The sequence below is a fragment of the Sander lucioperca genome, chromosome 3 (genome assembly GCF_008315115.2).
Source record: "Sander lucioperca isolate FBNREF2018 chromosome 3, SLUC_FBN_1.2, whole genome shotgun sequence".
Taxonomy (NCBI): domain Eukaryota; kingdom Metazoa; phylum Chordata; class Actinopteri; order Perciformes; family Percidae; genus Sander; species Sander lucioperca.
In genome coordinates, this window is record NC_050175.1 from 36,240,860 (window position 1) to 36,265,452 (window position 24,593).

Below are 24,593 nucleotides of genomic sequence, written 5' to 3' on the forward strand. Positions count from 1 at the left end.
TGCTGGTCTGTTTGCTTGTTTAAAAAATAAAGCTGTCCGTCTGATCGATGGAACCAAACAGACGGTAAGAATTACAGAGATTTTTTTTTTTTTTTGCAGAGCTTCTCACCAAAAATAAAATAAAGAAAATCTGATTTTTGAAATAATTTGTCAGCATACAGAGAAGTCTCTAAACAACGTATTCTTATACATCTTTTTTTCTTTACACCACACTGCTGCCATCTACTGGCCAGGAAAAACAACCACATCCTATAATATTTTAGAACAACAGAACCTTTAATACACAGTATAGAGTTTTATTGTTTATATTAAATCAAGAAGATAAGCACTATAACATAGGTTACAAACCAAGAACATTTTAGATCTTGGGGGAAAACAAATTCATTACAAAAAAAAAAAGTAGTAACACTAGTGGACAAAACATTCTTTTAAATAACAGAACTGTACATTGTTTATATGCAACTAAAAAAGTAAGACACCACAAAAGAAAGGGTGAGACTAAGACACACAAAATGACAATGGGCAGTTAGTACTAAACAGAGCTAAAGCTAAAAGGGAGGAGATTACGGATACAGGTTACTGCTGGAATATGAAAAGTCAAAAAAACAACAGAGTAAGGCAGCAGAAGGCAGGCGTTCAGACAGCAGTAAACCGGTAGGGACAGAGGAAGGAACCCACCGTCTTATGAAGCTAACAAGAGAGCAAAAATGTATAATAGCTGAAATTGAATATAAACTCTTAGAAATCAACGTCACGATAACCCCGACTCCCCTCTTCATTTTGTATTTGACAAATAATCACACACTGAATCTCTTTCATACACTGGGAATCAACCCACCTTTGGACTGACAAGAAACAAACAAAAATAAACACAAACAGTGCCATGCACCATTTTGCCTGCAGTCCAAAAAAGTTGCACGAGTTACTTTAAATCATTCACTATAAATGCTCTTGTTGTCCGACTGTTGATCAGTTCAGATGCAAACCCTGCAGGAGCAGACACCCTTCTTACTGACTGAGAGTCAACATACACTGTGGACACTGGACACATGTAATATTGGGATTTCTAGCTAATTTGATCCCCCACATTGTGCACATAAAATGAACCTGCATGCCATGTTACACTGCATAATGTACAAGTTGCACCTGTTCAACAGGTCTCACTGAATTGGAAAAAAAACAAAAACATTGCATAGCTAAAGGAGCAAAATATGTTCCAAATCCTTTTCAGAAACAATATTTAATAAAAAAAAAATTCTCTCTTTGCCTTTATTGAAACACTAGGGGGCACTCAATGCCCTAAATGGCCGAGTTATTACATAATCAACTGCAAATATGAGCTCTTTACAAAAACATATTACTATATGACCATATAATCAAAGCGGAGAATAAATTTCAATTTCCTCACATCATATCAAATGTAAACGCCCGATGCTGGTGTTTTCAAATGTGTGTATGTGCAGCGACTAATATTTAGTCACATAAAGGCGCACTGTTCTTAGTAATGGCTTCATTCAACTTCTTTGGGTTATCAGGTAAATAAAAGAAAACAAAAAAGCATACTTACCTGGTGTAAAAACTATCAAGTCTACACACTGTGAACCAATTAGTGCAAAAGAGGTTAAGTGCAATGTTACATGATGTCCGATGTCCACATGATTACAGTCTGCTCTCTGAATGAGTCACTTTGACTGTTCAGACACAGAGGAGGGGGGGTTGGGGGGTTTCACTGTACTGCCATAACACAAGGACAGAAAGCCGGATGCAAACAGATATTCGGGGCATAATCGATCCACAGTACGCATACCCTTATTCACAACAAGGTTTAAAGTACAGATAAAGCGCCATTACAAGTCGGTACAAAAGGCAATTACTGTACATAAAAGTATTTAAAAAAAAAACAAAAAAACAAACAAAACAAAAAAAAAACTTGCAGTTCCTTCTTTTCTTTTTTTTTTAATGGATCTTGACGCTGTCCCACTGCTGTCAAAGTTCTGCCAGAAGAAATCATCTGTGACCGAGGAGACGGGGAATATCCAACCAAATTGCAAGGAAAAATATAGCATTTATTCAATACATCTTAGAATTTTATCTCTTAATTAGAGTTCAAAAATCTATACTCTTAAGTAATATTTACTTAATAAAATCTCATCTTTGTAAACACTTTGCCCTTTTTGTTTCGAGTTTGAAAATACAATTTAATCAGACTGAAATTGAGGCTTATATGTGTTTTTTATATATATATATATATATATATATATATATATATATATATATATATATATATATATATTAAAAACACATATGTATATATATATATATATATAGATCTGTGGCAAACATCTCAAAAATAATCTGATATCATATGTAAAGAAATAAATTTAAAACAAAAGCTCTAATCTCTCTAGTCTTCATTTCTACCATGATTGTTCGAGAGCCTGAAGTAGCCACGGCATGGCTGGTTTTTTACTTCACCTGAAGACAACTGGGCTGCCAGTGACTGCACAACAGCTCTGGGCTCCCTTTGCCTCGTTTACTGGTTGCTGTAAGAAAAGTAAATGTGTGTGTGTGTGTGTGTGTGTGTGTGTGTGTGTGTGTGTTGGCATTCCTGCTGTTCTCAAGCTTTGCAATAGGGTTGCTCTGGTGTGTAACCATGGCGATGAGGTTGCCATGGCTTCAGGGGGGCTGTGAGCTGGTGAGGAGAGAAAGAAGTGGGATCGCCTCACGTGTTCGTCCCAGTCTTTTGGGGTTCGGGGGAGGGAGGAAGAGGTGCCGACTCTCAGAGCTGGACCCGTTTCTGCTCCCAGAGCTGATTTTAAACCCCAAAACTGCATTTTGCAAACAATGTCTGCGAGATACGAGCTTGAGCATGTATGAAGGGAACTTTGCATGAAGCAGGTGTAAACAGTGTTTGTTCACAAATCTCCTCCTTAAAAAGTGTGTGTGCATGACTGTGTACATGGTGTCTTTCACATTTAATGAATCTTAGTGGCAGTGGATGCATGCATGCACAGTGGCCCTATAGAGATTGTTTGCATGCATATTCAGATTTATACACGCTGTACACTGCAAATCCATGTTTGTGTTATCTTTCTTGGAACCTGTGACTCTCTTTATGTTCAGAGCCTGTCACTGCGGAAAGTATCCTCCACCGATGGGTCCGGCAGCACCATGTCGGGATCACTGAGCATGCTCAGACCGTCCAGGCTGAGGGGCTCGATGCGTAGCTCGTCCTCCAACGGGAAGCCTCCCTCCGAGTCAAAACATTCAGGCACTGTAGAGAGTGCACTGCTGATGTCCTTTGACAGACTGGAGTCATCTGAGAGGGAAACAGATGATGGTGGGTGAATGTTTCCTCCGTCCAGGAAAACATTTCCTCCTGCTCTAGCTAACAGTCTCACTGCCCTCATCATTAGTCACGACTAGGCCTGCACGATTAATCGTTAACAAAATCGCGATCTCGATTCACCCTGTTCACGATTTAATTTTTAAATAACTTTGATTTAAAAAACAAACCAAAAAAAATATTTATAATTTTTTTTTTTTTTTAATGACTTTGATTCTCATTTAATTTTAAGAGTTGACTGCATCACAAACGCTACTACTTTCTTCTGTGAGTTTTAAACATGGACTGTATAAAAAAGGTTTTAAAGCGCTCCCAAGCGCTGCAATGCTCTCCCTTCTCTTCATTGAAGCCTCTATGTTTACAGTAGAGCTTATATCTGGCCCAAAAAATCAAGCCCGACCCAACCCGAGCCCGTGCACGTTGTGTCCGAGACCGGCCCGGCCCAACACATTAACTGTAACTATGAGCCCGAGCCCAATTTCAACCCAACACTTTTTTAATACGTGGGCCGTTATAACTGACCTTCTCAACTACAATTCAGAGTTGTTTGAACTCAACGTATTTCTCTGTGAGGGCTTGCTTTGCCCTCATGCTAGGAGAAGTAACAAACGAATGCACTCGACAAAGCCGACACATGTTGTCACTGCCCACGACTTGTTTAAAATGGTTCCATACCTTCGACTTTCCTCCAAACTTGCTCAAAAGGTAATTCTCCTGTTTGTCTTTACATCCTCAAGCTCCATGTTGCACTTAAGCTACACCATACAGCCCAGCAGCCCCGGAGTGATGTGTGCGAGAGGAGGAGACTCCGCGCATGACACGTGTTGCATTTTGTAACTGTAGTCCAACTTGTGTAACTTTTTGGACACATTTGTTACTTTGGCCTAAATATAGCCTATATAGATAATATTTCTGATTATGGCATAGCTTTCTCCCCACCCAATTAGGCTAATAAAGTAATGATTTAAAAAAACGCAAATGCTTGATCAAGGGCCTGGCCCGGCCTGAGGATAGTGGCAGAAAATAACGGCTCTGGCCTCTGGGCTCGGGTCGGGCTCGGGCAGAGAATCTAAACTCTAGTTTACAGGCTTGTGGTGATGCGTAATGTGCTATAGGTGCCAAAAAAAAAATCAGTTTGGTACTGCCAATTTGTTTTGTTTTGTCATGGTTCATGTGTGCAATAAACATTACACTCCGTGAGAAAAAAACTCGTGGCAGAAAATCGTGATATCAATTCTAAGCTAAAAAATCGTGATTCATATTTTTCCCCGAATTGTGCAGGCCTAGTCACGACAACTCTTTAAAAAACAAACAAAAACAACACATCTGACACTCTCCTCCCTTTGCATTTAAACTGGAGCGTCCCTGTCTGTTGAGCCATGGTTAGACCCAAATATCAGCAGCTAAAACAAAGCTGGAGGCCCAAGGCAGCACAGACACAAGTCTTCATGAAGGGATGATCATGTTCCCCCTGTGAGACATATCAACCTACTACGCTTGATTCCTGAAAAAACAAACTGCTCTGCAAACGCTCCTCTTTGATTTCAGCCTCAGGAAAACATCACTAACTAATATTTGCATTCAGTGAAACAGCGCCGTGGGAACACTGAAATTTCAAAGAACAATTCTTATCTGTCTGGAGACACTTATGGCGTTTTTCCATTACATGGTACCTGCTCGACTGGCCTCGACTCTACTCGCCTCGACACACTGTGCGTCCGTTTTCCATTGCAGATTTTAGTACCGCCTCAGCGTGGCTGGTCGTTATGCCGGGTCGACGCACACACAAGCGCACAAGTATAAACATCAGGCCACTTGAGCTTGTTTTACAGTTCTGTGGAGGCTCCACGCAGAGCTTTCGCCGTAGCCTGTGTAAGTGGCCTGATGCTTATACTGTGCGTCGAGCCAGCATGTGTGTGTGTAGTTAGGCTACGGTGAAAGCTCTGCCTGGAGCCTCCGAGGAACTGTAAAACAAGCGGCGCTGCAGTAAACTGCCGGGACCTAACGCGACGCACGCACGCACGCACGTACGCACGCACGCACGCACGCACGCACCTGATGAAGGCCACAAGCCGAAATGTGTTACTTTATAACAATAAAGTTGTTCTGTATACTACAAGTGTTGCTGGAGTTTTACCTCTTCAAACAATTAATTATTGCCATTGGGAGATGTTTTTTTGGTTTAGTTTTTGTGACAGTGACCGACCCCTTTTTGACCAGCTCTGGTTCCGGAAGTGATTTTCCCCATTCAATGATTTCATTGATGTTTCAGAAAATACTTCTATAAAAGAGTTTTAAGTCTGGAACCAAACCAACCAGCTACGAGAAAAATCCTGACCATAAATCATTTGATTCGGCGCAAAAAAAAAAAAAAAAAAAAAATTTAAAAAGAACGGTAAAAAAAGTTACAAGACTTGTGTACATTTCCAATAAAAATGTCCATGGTAACAGCAAGCTCCACCAATCAGAGACGTTGCTGTTACACTAAGGATTGTGGGTAGCGTAGTACTTATTTATGACATTTTCTTGAAACAAGGTTGATTTCATACAGACCTATGGCTTCTACAGTGGCATAAACCCTCATTTCACAATCTCGTCGCTCGTGGTAAGTCTGTCTGTCTGTTCAGGCATATGGCTAATATTCAAAATCCTTATAAAGAAAATGAACAGGATTTTTACTTCAGGAACCACACTGTTAAACTCTATATGTTCAGTTGTTTTCTGTTAAAAAAAAACAAAAAACAAAAAAACACTGAATTCCTCTATCCCAGAATTTCCAATTTCCTACTTATGGGTGACATTAAAACAAGCCACCCACCTGTTAAGACTTACCGGTTAGTATGATGTTGGGCAGTCCTCCGCTGCAGTTGGAGTACAGCATGTTGGACCTCATGTGCATTGGGTCCTGCAGGCTGCCATGGCTTCCACCCAGCCCCGAGAGGGCAGCCTGGGAGTAGTAGAGCGAGGAGGAAGGGTCGAAGCAAGAACCCCCTGCTGAGGAGCTCATCGCGTTTTCCAACAGAGTGAACTGGTCCAACTAGACGGCAGATGGCGGAGAGAAAATGGCAAACGAAACAAAATGCAATGAATCAGTGAGCCGAGTTGTCGAGTTCACATTGGCATCCTGATTCTCTGTGATGTCTTCAAGTGTTTTCGCATAACATCCACAGTGCCCAGAAAACCTTATTAACACTAAAACTGACAATGACAGATTCTGTTCGGCTCTGTAGTCTGACTGAAAACTTAATTACTAGTTATTGTCTGGGCCAAGATGTATGACAATCCATTCACAAGATGTAGATACATCCTTCTGAAAAAACTAACATTGCAGGGCAAAAACATCAGTGGTGATGAACTGATGCCACAGAGACATTTCTCCTGTAAAAAATATATATTCTTGGCTAAAGACATTATGTGGTTTTAACTTGTTTGTCTAAAAAGTAGATTCTGCTTTGAGTCAAAGTTCACCCTAAATTGCAGCAGTGATTTTCCCATTACACATTTATTTTGAAAAAACAATTTCATTACAAATATTACTCATTTTTGCGAGCACATTTCCTGCATCTGTTAGCCTTCACATAGCCCTCATATGTCGATAAGGAAATGCTACATTGAGGGCTACGGAGACAGCTATTAACAACCCAACATTACTGGTTGAAATGTCTCTTTCTGACTTAAGATAGACACTACTTTATGCTTAAACGTGTGTGTGTGTGTGTGTGTGTGTGTGTGTGTGTGTGTCTGAACCTGTACCGTATAGGGGTGGGTCTTGGTCTGGCGACTGGAGAACTGTTGCTCCATGAAAGGGTCGTTGAAGAGTGTTGCCATGTTGTTGTGCTGTCAAGAAAAAAAAAAAAAAAAAAAAGAGTTCCAAAACATCACTTTGTTGTCAAATCTTGGAAGAAAGAAAAATGTCTGCAAGTCTCTTGTTTCTATGATTGACTATGTCATGTGTGTAAATAAATTACTTTTTATAAGTGGTTCACTGAGATGGAGTAGGACCAGGCTTTTATTCTTAGTTACGCAATAATATAAATGTAACAATAACAATCAATTAATGGTTTAAATCGAGCATTATTGTTTCCAGCTTCTCCAATGTGAGGGTTGGCTGGTTTTCTGTTTTATATAATTGTCAACAGAATATAATATATTTATGTTTAGAACTAGACTTGTCTTTGTATCCGTGTCTTAATATGTATAGCTATGGGCAGAATTGTTTTTTATCTTTTGGGTCTGCCTATTAAATAACAAATTACACAGCACATGTGATTGCTCAGCTTAGTGTGGGTTATTAGAATTACAAAGTTATATCTCATCTCCCACACTAATTCCTGCCCTGCAGGGAGGCAAAAGCAAATGATAACCATCAGGAATGTGAACGCACAGAACACCACAAAGACTGGTGCACAAAATATGATTTTGTGTGTGTGTGCGTCAGCGTGCTGTCCGTGCACACACACCCTGACAAAGACGCTCTTCATGCCACTTACTTGGCTTGTGTTGAAGTCCAGAGAGATGCTCTGAAGGGGGGAAACAGGCTGCTGCTGCTGCTGTTGCTGTTGTTGCTGTTGCTGCTGTTGTTGGTGTTGCTGCTGCTGTTGTTGTTGGTGTTGCTGCTGCTGTTGTTGGTGTTGCTGCTGCTGTTGTTGTTGGTGTTGCTGCTGCTGTTGTTGGTGTTGCTGCTGCTGTTGTTGTTGCTGCTGCTGTTGTTGTTGCTGCTGCTGTTGTTGGTGTTGTTGTTGTTGGTGTTGCTGCTGCTGCTGCTGGTGTTGGCGTTTTCGGCCCTGGTCCACTGCATGCTGGGATTGTTGGTAGAGCGGATAGGGTGGGGGCGGCTCTCTTGGCATGTTGCTGGTATCCAAAGCAACTCCCTACACAGGACAGAGAAAAGCCAGCAAAAGTCTCAAAAGACTGACTACAAGTTTAACGAAGAGTTGGGACTTGAAGTTTATTTATTCTGAACGTAGTGTCATTACTCAACTGAACTCTCCCCATCAATGCAGGGGTAAAAACAATTGCACCAGTGTATTTTTTGCAATGGCAAGATTTTGTTACAAAAGTTTTTTTTTTTAGACTTTAGTTTTAACTCCAGTTTTAGTGTTTTCGACAGCGGTGGTTCTTAGTTTACACAATGCAATGACACTGGAGACGCCCCTACAAATCAACTCAATCAAATCAGAAGTGCCCACAAAACACCCTGGATTTATTTTTCTTGGTCTGCACAAACAGTATACACAAACTACTAATGTTTCTCATACTACTCAGTTTTATAGATGAATTTAAGTTCATAATGCTAATCCAGTGCACTACAAAGTAAACAATCCCTCTTGTTATAAGAGGAATGTGAGAGGGTGTGTACCTGTGTGATGGGGGACAGCGAGGGTGACATGGTGGGAGACAGCTGCTTGGCCAGACCCCTGCGCTGCTCGGTGCCAGGAGACAGGGTGAGGGGGCTAATGGGAGCAGGCCGTCGCCGGGGGGAGTTGCTGGACAGACGCAGGGATGAGTTGATGGAGGGATTGCTGAGCGACGACTGCAGCTGGCAGTTGTTGAGAGACCCTTGAATTGAGGGATTGCTCAGAGAGGAGGAGAGCCCTGCAGGGACAGTAAAGATAACAAGACATGGGCACATCGATCAGACAGATTGAAAAAGTATGAGTACATTAGAATGAATCTAAAAAGGCAGCTGTGAATCCAGAATCCTTAGAAACCAAGGAGAACGTGTGGAAGTTATGATGTGGTATGTACTGTACTCGATTTTCCAGCATGCTCTCCAGTCCCTGACCTGAAACACTACATGTTATTGTGTGAATGGAGAGACAGAGAAAGATGGAGAGCAGAGGGAAGGAAAATGAGAAGACAGAGGGAATCTGAGGGAAAAGAAAAGGGCTGATTGTAACGAGCCAAAACAGGGTCAAAGTTCCCCTTTCAGTTTGATGCTCGGCCAAGCTGAACTGTGTTCAACATGGGAGCCCAACCACACATACACTCACAAAATACAGAAAGGAAAGAGAGAGGAGGGAGCAGCGGTGGGTGTGATCAGATCAGGCAGCAGAGTTCATAGTGAGGAAGTTGGAGACAGAGAGATCATTCAATGAGCTATCCCTAATGTATGGTTCGGCTGGCAGAGGAAGAAACCTGGAACTTGCTCAAAGCACTGCAGCAGTGGCTCCCAACTTTGAGTCTAAAGCTTGAACAGACCTTCCGATTATTAAACTCACAGACACTAGAATCCCTACAGATGATGGTTCACTTCCACACACAGATTTCTTTTAGTCTCGACAGTCAGAAGGGGCACATTCAATTCAGATAACGCACTTAACGACAGCTCGACTATGATTAGAGTTGCGTTGCTAGGCAACACCCCAAATCCTGCAAGAAGACAGATTCTTGTAAGTGACAGTACCAAAGCAGGGACAGACATTCATCACAAAAAAAAAGTGTCTTATTAATTTCCAGTATGCCACAAAAACAAAAGAGGCCAAGAAACAGAGGGGGGAAAATGCTAAATTTGGATAAAATGGTGTCTGAAGAGATGAAAGCCAAAAGAGAGAGTGAACTTCATATGGGCAAGGGGAGCATCAGGTGAGCTTTGACTCTGCACGGAAACCTGAACTCACAGCACAGAAAGCGGAGGAAAAATATGCCTATTTTTTCCAACTCTCCTTTAATCTTCGTTTTTTCCCTGTGAATATTAACTATAATAAAAACTAAAAACAAACAAACTAACCTGTTAATCAACCTGTAAGAAGTTGCAAGTAGACACTGCTTTGTTTACACACACACACACACACACACACACACACACACACACACCCGTTTGTTTCACTATCTTTGTGGGGACCCGTCACTGACATAATGCATTCCCTAGCCCCTTACCCTAACCATCACAACTAAATGCCTTACCTTAACCCTTACCCTAACCATAACCTAATTCTAACCCTAATCCTAAAACCAAGTCTTAACCCTCAAACAGACCTTTAACCTTGTGGGGTCCAGCATTTTGGCCCCACAAGGCTGTGCAGACCCCACAAGTATACTGTATTCCCCGGTTTTTGGACCCCACGAATATAGTAACACACACACACACACACACACACACACACACACACACACACACACACACACACACACACAGCTGTGCTCCACCCACCCTGTGAGTTGCCGATGCCTAGGTGCATCATGGCGGCTGGCAGGTTTCCGGTGCTGCTGCCCCCGCTGAGATTGGGGTACCCTCCATTGTCCTCGGGGTCCAGCGGGGTGGAGAGTGGTGAGGTGAAGTGCAGGTTGCTGAGGTCGGGCAGGGAGCCGCCGCTATTTAACAAGCCCTGGTAGTGAGACAGGCCGGCGTTCTGCTCCGGAGAGGGGAATATACTGCAGCGAAGATACACAGAAAACTTGTTGGAGTCATCGGGAACAACACTGATGATCAGAATCCATTTCGATTTATGTAAAAACTGTGCATAATTAAATGTAGGGTCCTTTAATGTGCTGCCACTGCCATTCCTAATTGACAAGACGTTTCTTTGACTCCCATCCACTTCTCTTCTAGCTCTCTTTTCTCTTTTTTTCACCCAATCTCCATTTCCTCCTCTACTTCACTAATTTCCATTTCTGCTCATATGCTGCATTAACAGCATATGAGCAGCAACAGTGACTCATTGTTGTCTGTCCCCACACAAACTGGCACAACACAAAACAACGAACAAATGCTTGCCTCCACAAACATACAAACAGTGTGTGTCTTTCTCTCTGTCAGAAAAAAAGAGACTTGCTTTCTGTAAGAGAATATGAATTCTAAATTATGCATGACCATCTACAGGCAACATGGTACAGGAAAAGCTAATGAGTTGACTAGGAAAAAATTAGAGATGTCCGTTTGCTTCTAAATCATGACATGACACCGGAGGTCTTTTGCGGTGGGAAAACAATGGCTGTGGAATCTGATTTTAATAACTCTGTTCCTCTTTTTTTCAAAAGGGGGTGTTAGAGGTATGAAGAGGAACACAGACATCCTGTTTGTCGAGGTGGGAATGTGAATGTGTGGCATTTTATTTCTTGGGATTCCATTGTTTCTGTTGACCAGCTACAGCAGCTGCTGCCTCTGTGGCATCACACATGCTTTGTATACCATCACATTAATGGTCTGGGTGCAATGGAATAAAAAGAAAAGGTGTATTTGCGAATAAGCAAAAAAGAATACATGTTGACTTCTGCCCTCAGACTTACTTGATTCCAGGCACTTCACATGATTTAGGCCTTGATGCCAGAGACTGGACCTGAGACAGAAACACACAAATTACAAATTAGATAACACTCCAACACTGCATATCAATCGACAGAATATTAGTTCCAGGTTGATTGCATAATGTAGATTGCTATTCAGCCTTTCAGCACAGAAATGTTTATGGCATCAAGACTGAATAGGCAAAAGATAAGACAACTCCAGCAAAAAGTAGACAACATGATGGCTGCCATTGGGACCTTAGGGATGCAGTGGTCTAACTTTTTCTCTTATATACCATTTCCTAAACTCAGGACATCTGCGGATACCACTTACAAAATCACATATTACTGCTCTCTTTTCCCCAAATTCTAAATTTTGTATACCTCACTATACAGCTCAAACACTCAATTGTTATTATGACATTTACAAAGGTAGTTACTATTTTCATAATGTCCAAATCGTGGTTACTCGCGATCTGATCGCCATGGGGGCGGCAACGTGGCTCAGCGTCTGACCGAGCTTCGAAATAATCAAACCTAAGCTTTCTGCAAGCAAAACAGTTGAAGTTACGTAAACAAACATTTATAAAAAAAAAAAAATAATAAGTGTGAAGAATAAATATTTTTTCAATAAATATTTAAACATTAAACACATCGATTTAATAGCAATGTCTCCTCTATTCAACGGCTCCTTTTTTTAAAGTCTGTGTGTCTTTGTTTGGTGCACACAGCATCATGTTCTGTTCAACATGATTATCTTCTCTTTAATAATACAATATAAAATCATATCCATAACATCAACTACTTTTATGGAGGGGGGGGGGGGCAGATTTTAGGGATTCTTTTCTATAAAATCTTTGTTCTGATAGTAAGTGAAATCGCCTTAATATAGACTTAGGAAGAAACAATCGTCGATCATCCCTTCAATCGTCGATATACGATCTGATCGGCACAAACCTAATGTGGATTAATCACGTCACGGCCAACACCTGATCCCGAAAATGAGGTCAGTATCTGCACCCTTACTGCTCTTCTGTATCTGATCAGTGTATATCTATCTGTAATGAGCTGCAAATCCCCTGAAATCCACTACATGCACTAACTGCAACATTCAAAAATATGCCTCCTTTGTTTTGAAGTTTCTTGTCTAGTTTTGTTGTCTATGATTTTTTTTTCCCATGATGCGTTAAATGTCGTTGTCATTGACATTCCTGATCCCAGAAATTAGTCTCTGACCCAGTCTTCCTGATGTTTGTGGTCATGCAGGAAAGACTGGTTCCGCATGTAGTCTAACCTGTCTCTGCCAAGTCACGGCAGGAATTTAAAGTGTCGCAATTGCCTAATGTGACATAGTGGCCTTTTCTTAAAAGACATACATGTTTGCGCAGTTGGTCATTTTCACTCTAAGCACGGCGACAAATGCACCGCGATGCGAGAGCAACGAAATGCCAAAATATGCAGATGATCATCTGTCAAACAGCGCAGACAGAATCAACCAGACATTGATGTGAGAAGTACTAAGTGAGCAACTGCCTCACCTTCTTGGCCTCCCACAGCTGCTTGGGAAGGGGCTTACTGACACCTATTAGATTCTCCTCGTTAGTCAGGGTGGGGAAGGAGAAGACTGCAGAGAAGAACGTACTTGAATTAAACATGTGTTCCACAAGACAAATTCATGGATATTATCCCTTGATTACTGAAGGAATTTTGCAACTCACCATTCCCGGAGCCGTCCAGCTCTGACTCATTTACACTCGCTGCATTCCAGCCTTCAGGAGAAAGAAACAAATAAACAGGAAAAAATGAAGGATGGTGAGGCAATATAAATGGCGAAATAAAGAAAAGACATAAAAACAAAAAGCAGAGGAACATTAGAGGAGATTCAATAACAACCAGCTGTTTGAATTATTCCGGCGTGTCGGGCACAATAATCAGTCGCTCTGAGAGGAACAGGCCCTTTGGAATACACACGGCAATTACTGTGTAGTTTCACAAACACAACAGCTGGGCATCTGGCATCATGTTATCAGTCACAGAGACGAGGACAGGGAGGAGGTTAAGCTGGGTGGGTGGTGGTGGTTGGGGGGGTTCATAGACTGATGAGCAATGAAGAGAGGGCCATTGTTTTTCTCATGCCACAAAGAGCCTCTTTCTTTTGCTTCTTACTGTAGACCCGATGCCAGAGACACATGCCTTTGTCTTTCCTCCTTTTAACTTTTGTCTATTCCGTGTGTAACTTTTGGGCTCCGCAAAAAACACTTTAGTGCACTCTGTTACTTATTAGGAAAAAATCTTTTCTTTTCTCTTGATGTCTCCTTCAAGTCTACTCATAGCTCAGACTTCCATTAGCTTTTTGAACCATTGCCCACCCAGTCCTTGTCCTTTCATGTGCTCAGTCTCACTGAGACTTTTTCATTTTGGAGAGGCAGCTTTCCGGCTGCTGGAGCAGATAGGACAATGAGGTACAACAGTCTGGCATCCAGGGCTGTACCGAATGTCACATTCAACGCTTTAAATGAGGTTTTCGAATAAAGCTTTGAACGTCTGTTGTCATGTTTTAGGACGTCATCACCCAAAAAATCAAAGAAATCCTCAAACAAAATCCTCATTTTGGTTATATGAATCTAATTTATGATGCTGTTTGGTTACTGCCCCATTAATGCAGGTGTGTGCCAAACTGCTGGGGTTTTTTTTACCCCAGAGAAAATGTTTTTGAAAGGATAAACAGCAACAAATATGGATTGAAGCAGAATATTTGTTAGATAAAAACATTTTGTAAATCTTGGAAATGATTACATCTATGTTTTTCACTGGACTTTACAGTGCTCTCGAGTTATTGGAAGTGTTTGGATCACACGGATCGAGTCGGAAACAATCCTACGCAGCCACCACTGGGATATAACTCTACAAATAGTATAATACTAACAATATTAGTGTAGCCAAATCTTTATCTGCGACTGTGCAGAAATACCGGGTTTAAACAGAATTAATAGTTTTTTGATCAAATGTTGATTTAGTATTTGAATGTCAACATTATGAATGAAGCGTCAAACTATTTGATACAGCTCTACTGGCAGCATTACATTTCCCCTTCGCTATTGCTCGCAGAGGTGCAACTAGAACGGAAACAGGACAACTGGAATGGAAAACAGCTGGCTTGTGTCCCTGGCTGGATCACTTAAGCCTCTGACACACCAACCAGACGGCCGACCGTCAGCAGAAAAAGCAGTCGGACTGACTGCTTCCCCGAGTCGGTCAAAGAAGGGCCTCGGAACACACCGAAGCGACGGCGACTTGATAGTACATAATATTAGTACGTCTCCATAACAGCAGGTGGCGCTAATCTGTATTGTCGCCCAAAAAATACAAACCGGCAGCTGATTGGACGAACGCGTCACGTGGGTCTGGCTGCTCCTGGATTTTACAACCGGGCATAATGGTGGCTTACTTTGGAATATGATCTCATATTTTACGAAGATAGTTCACTGAAACGTGTTTCTGGAAACATTTTAAGCGAGAAATAGGCCGTGCAGTTGCTGAATCTGTCTTCATTTCAGATCAACAAAGGTCAGTTTAAAGATTTTCGTCAGATTTTGAGAGCCGTTCGTCAGGCTCATCCCGCTCGTCATTTTTGGGTTAGCACTCCACCAATCAGATTGGTCATTGAGTCCGACTGCCCTCCTTCCGACCCAGCATGTCAGGTCGGCCAAAATGAATGCCAACAGCTCCTCCGGCTGACGGCACGGAACACACCGAACAGACTCGAGTCACTGACCTCGCCAGACTGTCCGACGGCCGAAAATCGGGTTGGTGTGTCAGGGCCATTACACTGTGCAATGCACTCAATATGGGTCAAGAAATATATATATATATATATATATATATATATATATATATATATGTATATGTATAAAAAAACACTGTCACTGTCTATTGCTTGAGCATTGCCGTAATCAGAGGCATTTCAGCTGCAGAGGTTTTTTATGACTGATGCTACTCCTTTTCCATTGACAATTGGCAGAAAAGGAGATCACACCAAAAAGACTGTAGCTGAACTCCTCTGCTCTAAGTGTTTCCATCCCTGCAGTGTGACTCATAGCTATAATTTCTAGTTAGATGCTTCTTTAATCAGCCAGGGCTTAACACCACTCCAAACCCGCTGAAACATTTAGGAGGTGCCAAAGAGGCCCTGGGGTGAGCCGATGAGGCTGCGCTGCTCGCTCCTTAACATGAGCCAGTTTGGTGTCCTAGCCTCTTCTAGAGGAAAGGATATACAGCCTGTACTGTACAGCTATGTGTAGTACGTGCTGGTAGACTATACACAGCAGGCTATGACAGAAAACTGTACTGTATACACTATGTGATCCTCCACAGCCAGCTCAGTTCACCTCTGAGGAAATATAACCATCTCTCCACATATACAGTTTAACTAGAATGGCTCGATTCCAGGTGTGCTGGCAGCTCTGCACTGATGGAGGATCTGCACAAATACTTGATTTTTTTTAAATTAGTCAAGCCACAGAAAATTAATCTGAAAGAATTTTGATAATTGAATAATTGTTCAATTAATTTCTCAGGCATTGGTTTTCATTCACAGTTTTTTCTGTGATGGTAAATTGAATATCTTTGGGTTTTGGAATGTTGATCGGACAAAATATGACATTTTAAAATGTCATCATTGACTTTGGGAACTTGTCGTGGGATTTATAGAACCAAATGATTAATCTAGAAAATAATCTGTAGATTAGTCTGAAATTAAAATAATCGTTAGTTGCAGCCATTCACAAGAGCTTCACGGGACATGGGTATAACAAACATGAAATACCTAATATCAGCTAGTTTTGAAAACAACACACGCAGGCCAACATTTCCAACTGGGTCTAAGGTGAGCAATTTAAAGCACAACAGACAATTTATTTATATACACTGGGTTGAATCTGTTAGTATGTGAAACTCATACTTGGCCCAGGTCTTAAGGCAATATCCTGTTTAAACTTGTAGGCTAAACACAGTGAAAAGTACTCCACTTCTCTCATCCACACACTTCATCAGTGCTGAGATCAGACAAACGTGACAAACACTGGACGATCAGATGGAAAGAGCTCAGGAGAGAGGCAGAGAGAGGGAGGAGGATTCATTCTATGAATTATAGTTGGATCTTTTTTTCTCTTTGGACCAATTACAATTCAACTACAAAAAGAATAAACACACATTTTGAACCAACAAAAGGCCTGACGGTGATTTGTGTATACTGTACGAGACTGAAAAGCAGCTGGCTGGATGGACTGTGTTCTCTGTTAATAAATGACCAGCAGAGAAGCAACACAAACACCATAAACTACCATGATTACTACAACATGGGCCCGGTACAGGAGCAGCCTGCATAGTGCATGTGACGGAGTTGAAAACATGTTGACATTGTGCTGCAATGACATACAGTCGAGCTCTGCTTTCACAAGGCTGCACGTCTTCGACAAAGTACAATGCACTGGGTGAGTGTTTTGGGTGATGTCTCAATACACAAGTGGTTCTTAATTAGACTCTCTCGGCTGTTTCCTACCCTTGGAGGGTGGTGTGCATGTCATACTGTGAATATTCCCCCTGCATTTCGTTTGTTAATAGATCCTGTCAGCTCTGCTCCACATGATCCTCTACACTCACTCCATGAAACAACAGGTTTGTGTCACATAAGGTCAGCAACACATGCAGCACTTCACACAAATCAAGCCCCAAGCAGAAATTCAAACGTATTATATGTTAGGGCTGCACGATATGAGAACAATATGTGATAGCGTTGTTGAATATTGCGATATTACTTGTGATATGTAAACAGATATTAAAGCGTTCTGCATTTCTGCTGCTTTCAGTATTCTGCTAAAATACAACAAATTGCTTGTTGAATTTAAAACAAATGAAAGGAAATCATTTCTAACATTCTTTTGTTGAACAAATTCAACATTGAATTGAACATAAAAGGCACCACAAAAAAACAAAAAAAAAAGAATGGCAGTTGCAGTTTTTCGCAATGTACCTATTGCACAACTTTATATTGCGATGGGGATTAAAAAAAATGATATATTGTGCAGCCCTATTATATGTAGGGAAGTGCTTTTTTTAAGAGACAGCAAAGGCATGTAATAATTAAAAAGGCATTTCATATTTTATAAGAATGTCAGTTCCCCAAGGCGCATGATTAATCCAATGCAGCCAAACCGAAAATCTGTATAACGAGATCTTTTCCCATAACGATAGTGAGAGAGTTAGCAGCTCTATAGACAGCCAATGATAATAACGAATGACTTGACACTTGTGTTTTATTTGTGATTTCTAACATCTAATTCAGAGTTATTATTATGTTGAGTCAAAGATTTTGCTCATAAACAAACAAGTTGCTGCTAGTAGGAGAGTACAGGGTTTAGAACACACGTGAAGATCCAAACAGCTTTTAAGATATACAAAAATATCCTGCTTTGAATAATAATAGATGCATCCTACTTTACTAAAATGTCCATTCTCTTTGAATGTGCACTAGAGATTTCCACATCACACTCGAGTAAGTTGCATAGTGGACCAAGATTGCCTTACACACTTGTTGTGTAGTCCCAAATCATGCTCGTACGTGCCTGTCTTGAAGTGTTCTAGTGTCCACCTCTGCACAATGAAGCACAAACATCCAAGTGAAGTAACCAGTAGGCGATTTGAGGAGGAATGCTATCCTGCCATCTTCAGTAGCAGAGAGGGTGCAGGGGCATGCAGGTTGTTTAGCTGAATATGTTAGTCCAGTTTGCCTGATCATTGATCATCTATCTGACTGAGGTTTGTGCAATTTAGAATCTGACTAAAAGACCATGGCTCTGAAATATTCGTAGCCTAAAGCGTGATGTATGTTTCTACGTAAAATCTACGCCGTGGTTACGTACGTAGGTACCTGGAGACAAGGACCTACGCCAGACCCTACGCCGTAGCCTGACGTGCACCTCTTGAAACATGTAACTACACGTCGCGGCGACACACATCACTCGGCCGTGGCTTGGTAGCGTTGCACCCAACTCATTTCCTGGTTCTCCTTCTCCGTAAACAACATGAAATCAAAGAGAGGGTTAACTTCTCCTGCAGACAGCACAGTGGAGACACTTTGTTTCTCTCACTATGACTCTAGAGTCGCTACTCGCTCCGAAGCTAATCGTGTCACTCTCTCACTCGCTCCACCACACACACACACACACACACACGCCGGCCCTGCTATTAGATCGATGCACACACCAACGCACAAGTATAAACTTCAGGCCACTTACGCAGGCTATGGCGAAAGCTCTGCGTGGAGCCTCCGCAGGCCCATAAATCAAGCTTAACTGTGTATTGTTAAATCCACGGCGCTGTCTGCGGTGCTAAAGTGGCAGATCATTTTGTAATTGCGACTCTTTCTCTGAGCACCGCCCTTCTATCAGTTTCACCTTGGATCTATAATATTCTCTAAACTATATAGCTAGAAGGCTTCTGTTAGCTTGTTGAGATTAGGCATGGGCCGGTTACCGTTTTCAAAGTATACGGCAGTTTGAAAAAGTCAAGGTTTCAAAACCTCTAACATTTTCTGTCCTACTGTTCCTAAGGTATGAGTTGTTTTTTTATGAGTGGTCAAGTAGAGAAACTGCTGTTTAGGTATCCTTCTCCCTGCCAGTGTGCAGTTTGTTTAAAATAAAAACCATTGTGTTCAAAGTTGTTTTTCACCCAGACATGGTTATCATAAAGTCAGAATCGTATACCGGCCCATGCCGAGTTGAGATGGAGGTCTGATGATGGAAGACAGGTGGATGGCCAATAACAGTGATGGAGGAACTGAGATCAGTACAGATCGAATATATATTAGGTATGTAACTGGTTTAAAGGTCGACACGAGAGGTTTTAAATTGTGCAGTTCGAGTCGCGAAAAAACTGAAACTAAACAGAGATGATGTGTAAAAAGACAAAATGGATACAAATGATGGAGCTGAGGTACAAGCCTCCATTAGCTGTCAAACAGTTAAGGGCACATTAAAACAAGAACATCTCCAAAACGCAGTCAAGCAGACACAAATAAAGAAACTACTCTTTTTGAAGGCGAGTATCTTGTGTTCTGGTTGTGTGTGTGTTACTCTCACCATTGCGCTGGAGGGGACCTCGGCCCATCTGCTGGTTCATGCCAATGAAGGGGTCCTGAGGGTTTGGGTTCATAGCGCTTGTATGGAGAGCAGAGTCCGAGTTGGTTCTGTGAAGGACGAAGAGGAGGAGGAGGAGGAAGGAAGATGAAAATTATGCAAAATGTTCCAGCACCTTGTACAGAGGCAGAGGAATTCTCAGGGCCGTAATGCCCGTGAGTCATTCTGCTTCCTGCTCTGCCTCCACACAAGCTGCATTCATTAGCAGGCTCTGGACTAAATGTTTATCAGTCTGAGAGGAAAACACATTTTGGCTCAGAGATGAAATAATCATAGAAATACGTCTGTTTTTTTTCCCTAATTATATTGATACATGAAATAGAGAGAACTGACAACTCGACAATATTTGTTAAAATTCTCAAAGTGAAATGAAGATCAAGTAACACACACACACACACACACACACACACACACACACACACACACACACACACACACCTATTTCACTCCAGCTGCGAGCCTTCTCTAGTGCTATCCATTAAGCCTCAATGGTTTCTTTCATGAGTCATTCCTACTTTCCTTCTAGTACATTGTAGCAATCACACTCAAGTTAGAAGCGTAGAAAAAAAACAACACTTGAATACGGTCTCAAGGTCATAGTTTAAAGTAATCTCGAAGATTTTAATTTAAATAAATGTCTGTTGAGTCACTATCTATCGTCGCATGAGGTAACACAATGGTGATTGAGCCTATGGCCCACTGATGAAAGCCCTTGTATTTGCAGTTTTACGAACTGCGCGTCTTTGGCGACATTCCTGGGAAAAAATCCCAAGCGGCACACAGTTAATGGTATACCAATCAGCCAGCAGTGGTTGGTCCACCAGAGAGTGTAGGCTGAGCTAACGCAACAAACTCCCTCTTTAACTCACCGGTGTGTAGAGAGCTGCATTGTTTGGATCTCTGGGAAGTGAGATCCAAAAAACGCACCTTCAGTTACCACTTATAGCCCCCAAAGACAACGAAACGGAGATCTTCGAGATTGTAAATTTAAAGGTCCTATGACATGCTGCTTTTTGGATGCTTTTATATAGGCCTTAGTGGTCCCCTAATACTGTATCTGAAGTCTTTTATATAGACCTTAGTGGTCCCCTAATACTGTATCTGAAGTCTCTTTTATATAGACCTTAGTGGTCCCCTAATACTGTATCTGAAGTCTCTTTTATATAGACCTTAGTGGTCCGCTAATACTGTATCTGAAGTATATTTCCTGAAAGTCAGCTTTGGTGCAGAATTACAGCCACTAGAGCCAGTCCCACAATGAGCATTCCTTAGTATGTGCCATTTCTGTGTCTGTAGCTTTAAATGCTATTGAGGAGGAGAGAGGGGGGGCAGGGTGGAGGGTGGGGGTGTGGCCTTGACCAACTGCCATGCTTCACTCGTTTGAAAGCCATGATGTCTCTCTCTTTCTCATGGGCGGGCCAAATTCTCTGGGTGGGCAAAGCAGAGAAAGGGGAGGTAACCTTTCCCCTTATGACCTCATAAGGAGGAGATTCCAGATCAGCCCATCTGAGCTTTCATTTTCTCAAAGGCAGAGCAGGATACCCAGGGCTCGGTTTACATCTATCACCATTTCTAGCCACTGGGGGACCATAGGCAGGCTGGGGGAACTCACATTAATGTTAAAAAAAACCTCAAAGTGAAATTTTCATGCCATGGGTCCTTTAAAGAGTTTAGAGAGTTTTACATGCAAAATTCTTTGCAAATTGTTTGGTTGTTGAGCAGATGTAAAGATCACTCACCAGCCAGACTGTCTAATCAGCTTACGTTTTGTTTTTGAAGTTGTATTTCAAATTCAAAACATGTTGAGCAACACAGCAATTAAGGAAAATGCAATATTCCAATGATGAAAACTCATTGTGTGTAACGGAATAAATTTGCCAATGTTTTACATAAAAAATTCCAAACCAGGTCACTATTTTAATACGCAGAAGCAATTCATAGTATTAGCATTTCTTTTTAAAACATATATGCACTATGTACACATTTATAACATTGTGAGTTTTTGCAGCCTAAATTATATATAAATAAATAGTTTTTATCTGTGTGCATTACATGTGATTTCACCTTTCACCTTGCTTAACATGTTAAAATGTTTGGTATCAAAAACTGTCAAGCACTGCACCTGTATCCAACAAATCTGAATCTGAAAACCCAAGAAAATAAATATATTGATTTTGCTATACTACAGGCAAAAAGGACTTTGGCTCTCATCTGGAAGAAAATGGAGGCACCTACAATTAGAACTTGGATCAAGAACATGGCGCAATGTATGTCCATGGAGAGAGGCAAATTGTGGGTGTATGAGAAAATCTGGAGGCCATTTGGCCGGTTTGTAAAAGAGGAAGACATACGGGAGCTGCTACTGTCATAAAATTAGCTTTTTAATTGATTGAACACTGTCAAGCAGGATAGCATCCCTCCTCCAAAACGCCTACTGGTTACTTCACTTGGATTTTTGTGCTTCATTGTGCAGAGGTGGACAATATTTAACATTTGAAAAGATTGGCTTTTTTACAGTTTAATTACTTTACATGACACTAAAATATATTGGTTTAATGAGCAGTAAGCTTAAGCATCGAAGCCATTTCGGTTACACTTACTTGAAGGTATCTACATAAGAGTGACATGACACTGTCATGAACGTGTCATAAACAAGTCATAAACGTTATGATATAACGCTTCTTTTAGTACGTGTCATTCGTTTTTTGTCATGACAAGATAGGGTTAATTCAATTCAATTCAATTTTATTTATAGTATCAAATCATAACAAGAGTTATCTCGAGACACTTTACAGATAGAGTAGGTCTAGACCACACTCTGTAGTTTACGAAGCCCCAACTATTACAGTGGTTGCCTCAAGAGCAAGCATTAGCAGTAGCTATTGCGACAGTGGCAAGGAAAAACTCCCTTTTTTGTTAGGAAGAAACCTCGGACAGACCCAGACTCTTGGTAGGCGGTGTCTGACGGCACCGGTTGGGGGAGTGGTGAATGGTGGCAATAATAGTCATAATAAAGATAGTGAAACAGTGATCACAATGGTAGTCATAGTAGTTCATGTCATAGTAGGAGTTAGAGTTAGAGTTAGGGTTCATGTGTCATGACTGTGTCACAACAGTGTCATGTGTTCATGTCACTCTTATGTAGATACTTTCAAGTAAAGTGTTACTGCCATTTCTTTACAGCTGGGCACAGTGACTGCACACAGCATCTCAGAAGTCCTGTTACCGTATAGTGAAGCTACTGGCTTCACACACAGCGAAGGGTTTTGTTTAGTAACATTAAATAACTCTCGGACCAAGAGGACTCAGGGTTTTATATCAAGACCGGTCAAGACCAAAACTGCAGAGATATCACTTAATTGCCTCTGCATTGTCTGATTTTATGTGTTAACATCTTTACCGTGATTGGATGTAAAACTTCCTGCTTCAGATGCAACCAATTACTTGACTCATTTCTAAGTTGAAATTTGTTACTGTTAACCCCCTCTCCCCGCCCACTTAACACGCACGCCCAAGAAAGTGAAGGTCGAAGACAGAAGAAGTTATGGCTGTCTGGCACTGGTCTGGTCTTGGTCTAGCCTCGGTCTCGCCTAGGGTTGGGCATCGTTTGGAGTTTAACAATTCTGATTCCAATTCCGATTCTTCCTTTCGATTCCGGTTCTTACCGATTCCGATTCTTTGAGGGGTGGAGTTGAAACAGGTCACATGTAGCCTGGTTGACTAGGTTGGATAGGCCTTCAACCAATCAGACCAACGATCCGGGTGACACTGCTCTTCGGTAGCCGTCATGTTGAATGTAAACAAAAAGCTGCTCGCCGTCGCTGCGCTACCGTCGGCGCATAAAGCCAGCCTCAGCGGTTGTGATTGGTGCCTCGATTTTGGGGACATTGGAAATGGGTTTGAATGGGCTCTTCGCCAGACTGACTTGCAGATCAAATCTCAAATTTGCCAGAAGTCTGTCAGGGTTTACCCAGGCTAGGTCACATGCCTATTTTCACAAATAAGAGGAAAGTTTTATTTTGATTCAATGGTGGTTTGCAGTTTTACCATTCCACTGGAATCGTAATTTTTGAAACGATTCCAAGTAGGAATCGGTTCTCGATGCCCAATCCTAGTCTCGCCCTGCCATGGTCATGGTCTTGACTCGGTCTCAACCCTTCAAAGTCTTGGTCTTGTCTCGGTCTTGACACACTCTGGTCTTGGTAATGACTTGGTCTCGGTTAAGTGGGTCTTGACTACAACACTGCTGCCAGCAGACAGTTTAATGCAAAGCTAGGATAAACATGTTGAAGAGCTAACTCTGTATTGAACCCAGAGAGGTACATATACATAACACATTTTGATAATATTCTCATCCAACTCTTGGTGAGACAGCAAATAAGCGCATTTCCCAAAATTTTAAAAGTACACGTTTACAAATAAATTTCTCCAATAACCCTCAGTGGAACTCGTTCAATAAGCACTGTTGCTATTTAAAATCTTTCAAAACAAAATAAATACAATTTTAAACAATTAAGTTTGGGGATGTACTCTGAACTCCTCTCTGTGTTGGTCCCATAGCACTGCCCGTGCCCTCTCAGTGGTCAACGCAAACTGGATTTGCATTGAATCCAGAGAACAGAAACTCAAAAACAGTACTGAAATAAGGATGTAAAAAGGCTGAAAGTAAGAAAATGTGAATAAGAAGCCTTGATGTTAAGAGTGCGAAGGAGCCACGAGTCCTAAAGCTGGGTTAGTAAGAGGAATTATTGATTAATGTTTCAGAAATCAGAAAAAACTGGAAAGATGAGTGGAGCACTACAAGGAGAAAAATAAATAATAATAAA

The 24,593-nt window shown here is 41.5% G+C and overlaps 1 protein-coding gene across 5 annotated transcripts in view; it reads right to left on the bottom strand.

Moving 5' to 3' along the window:
* Nucleotides 1-289: 289 nt before the first annotated feature.
* crtc3 (CREB regulated transcription coactivator 3) overlaps nt 290-24,593 on the bottom strand; it is a 51,900-nt gene continuing 27,596 nt past the window's right edge. For all 5 annotated transcript variants that reach the window (XM_031323526.2, XM_035999665.1, XM_035999666.1 and 2 more), the window contains 10 exons: nt 19,711-19,817; nt 13,291-13,341; nt 13,111-13,196; nt 11,576-11,625; nt 10,500-10,720; nt 8,706-8,941; nt 7,837-8,217; nt 7,100-7,183; nt 6,179-6,383; nt 290-3,319 (listed from right to left, as the gene is read on the bottom strand). In XM_031323526.2, the coding sequence (XP_031179386.2) occupies nt 3,120-3,319; nt 6,179-6,383; nt 7,100-7,183; nt 7,837-8,217; nt 8,706-8,941; nt 10,500-10,720; nt 11,576-11,625; nt 13,111-13,196; nt 13,291-13,341; nt 19,711-19,817 (1,621 nt within the window). In that variant the 3' untranslated portion in view covers nt 290-3,119. The remainder of the gene's footprint in view (nt 3,320-6,178; nt 6,384-7,099; nt 7,184-7,836; nt 8,218-8,705; nt 8,942-10,499; nt 10,721-11,575; nt 11,626-13,110; nt 13,197-13,290; nt 13,342-19,710; nt 19,818-24,593) is intronic.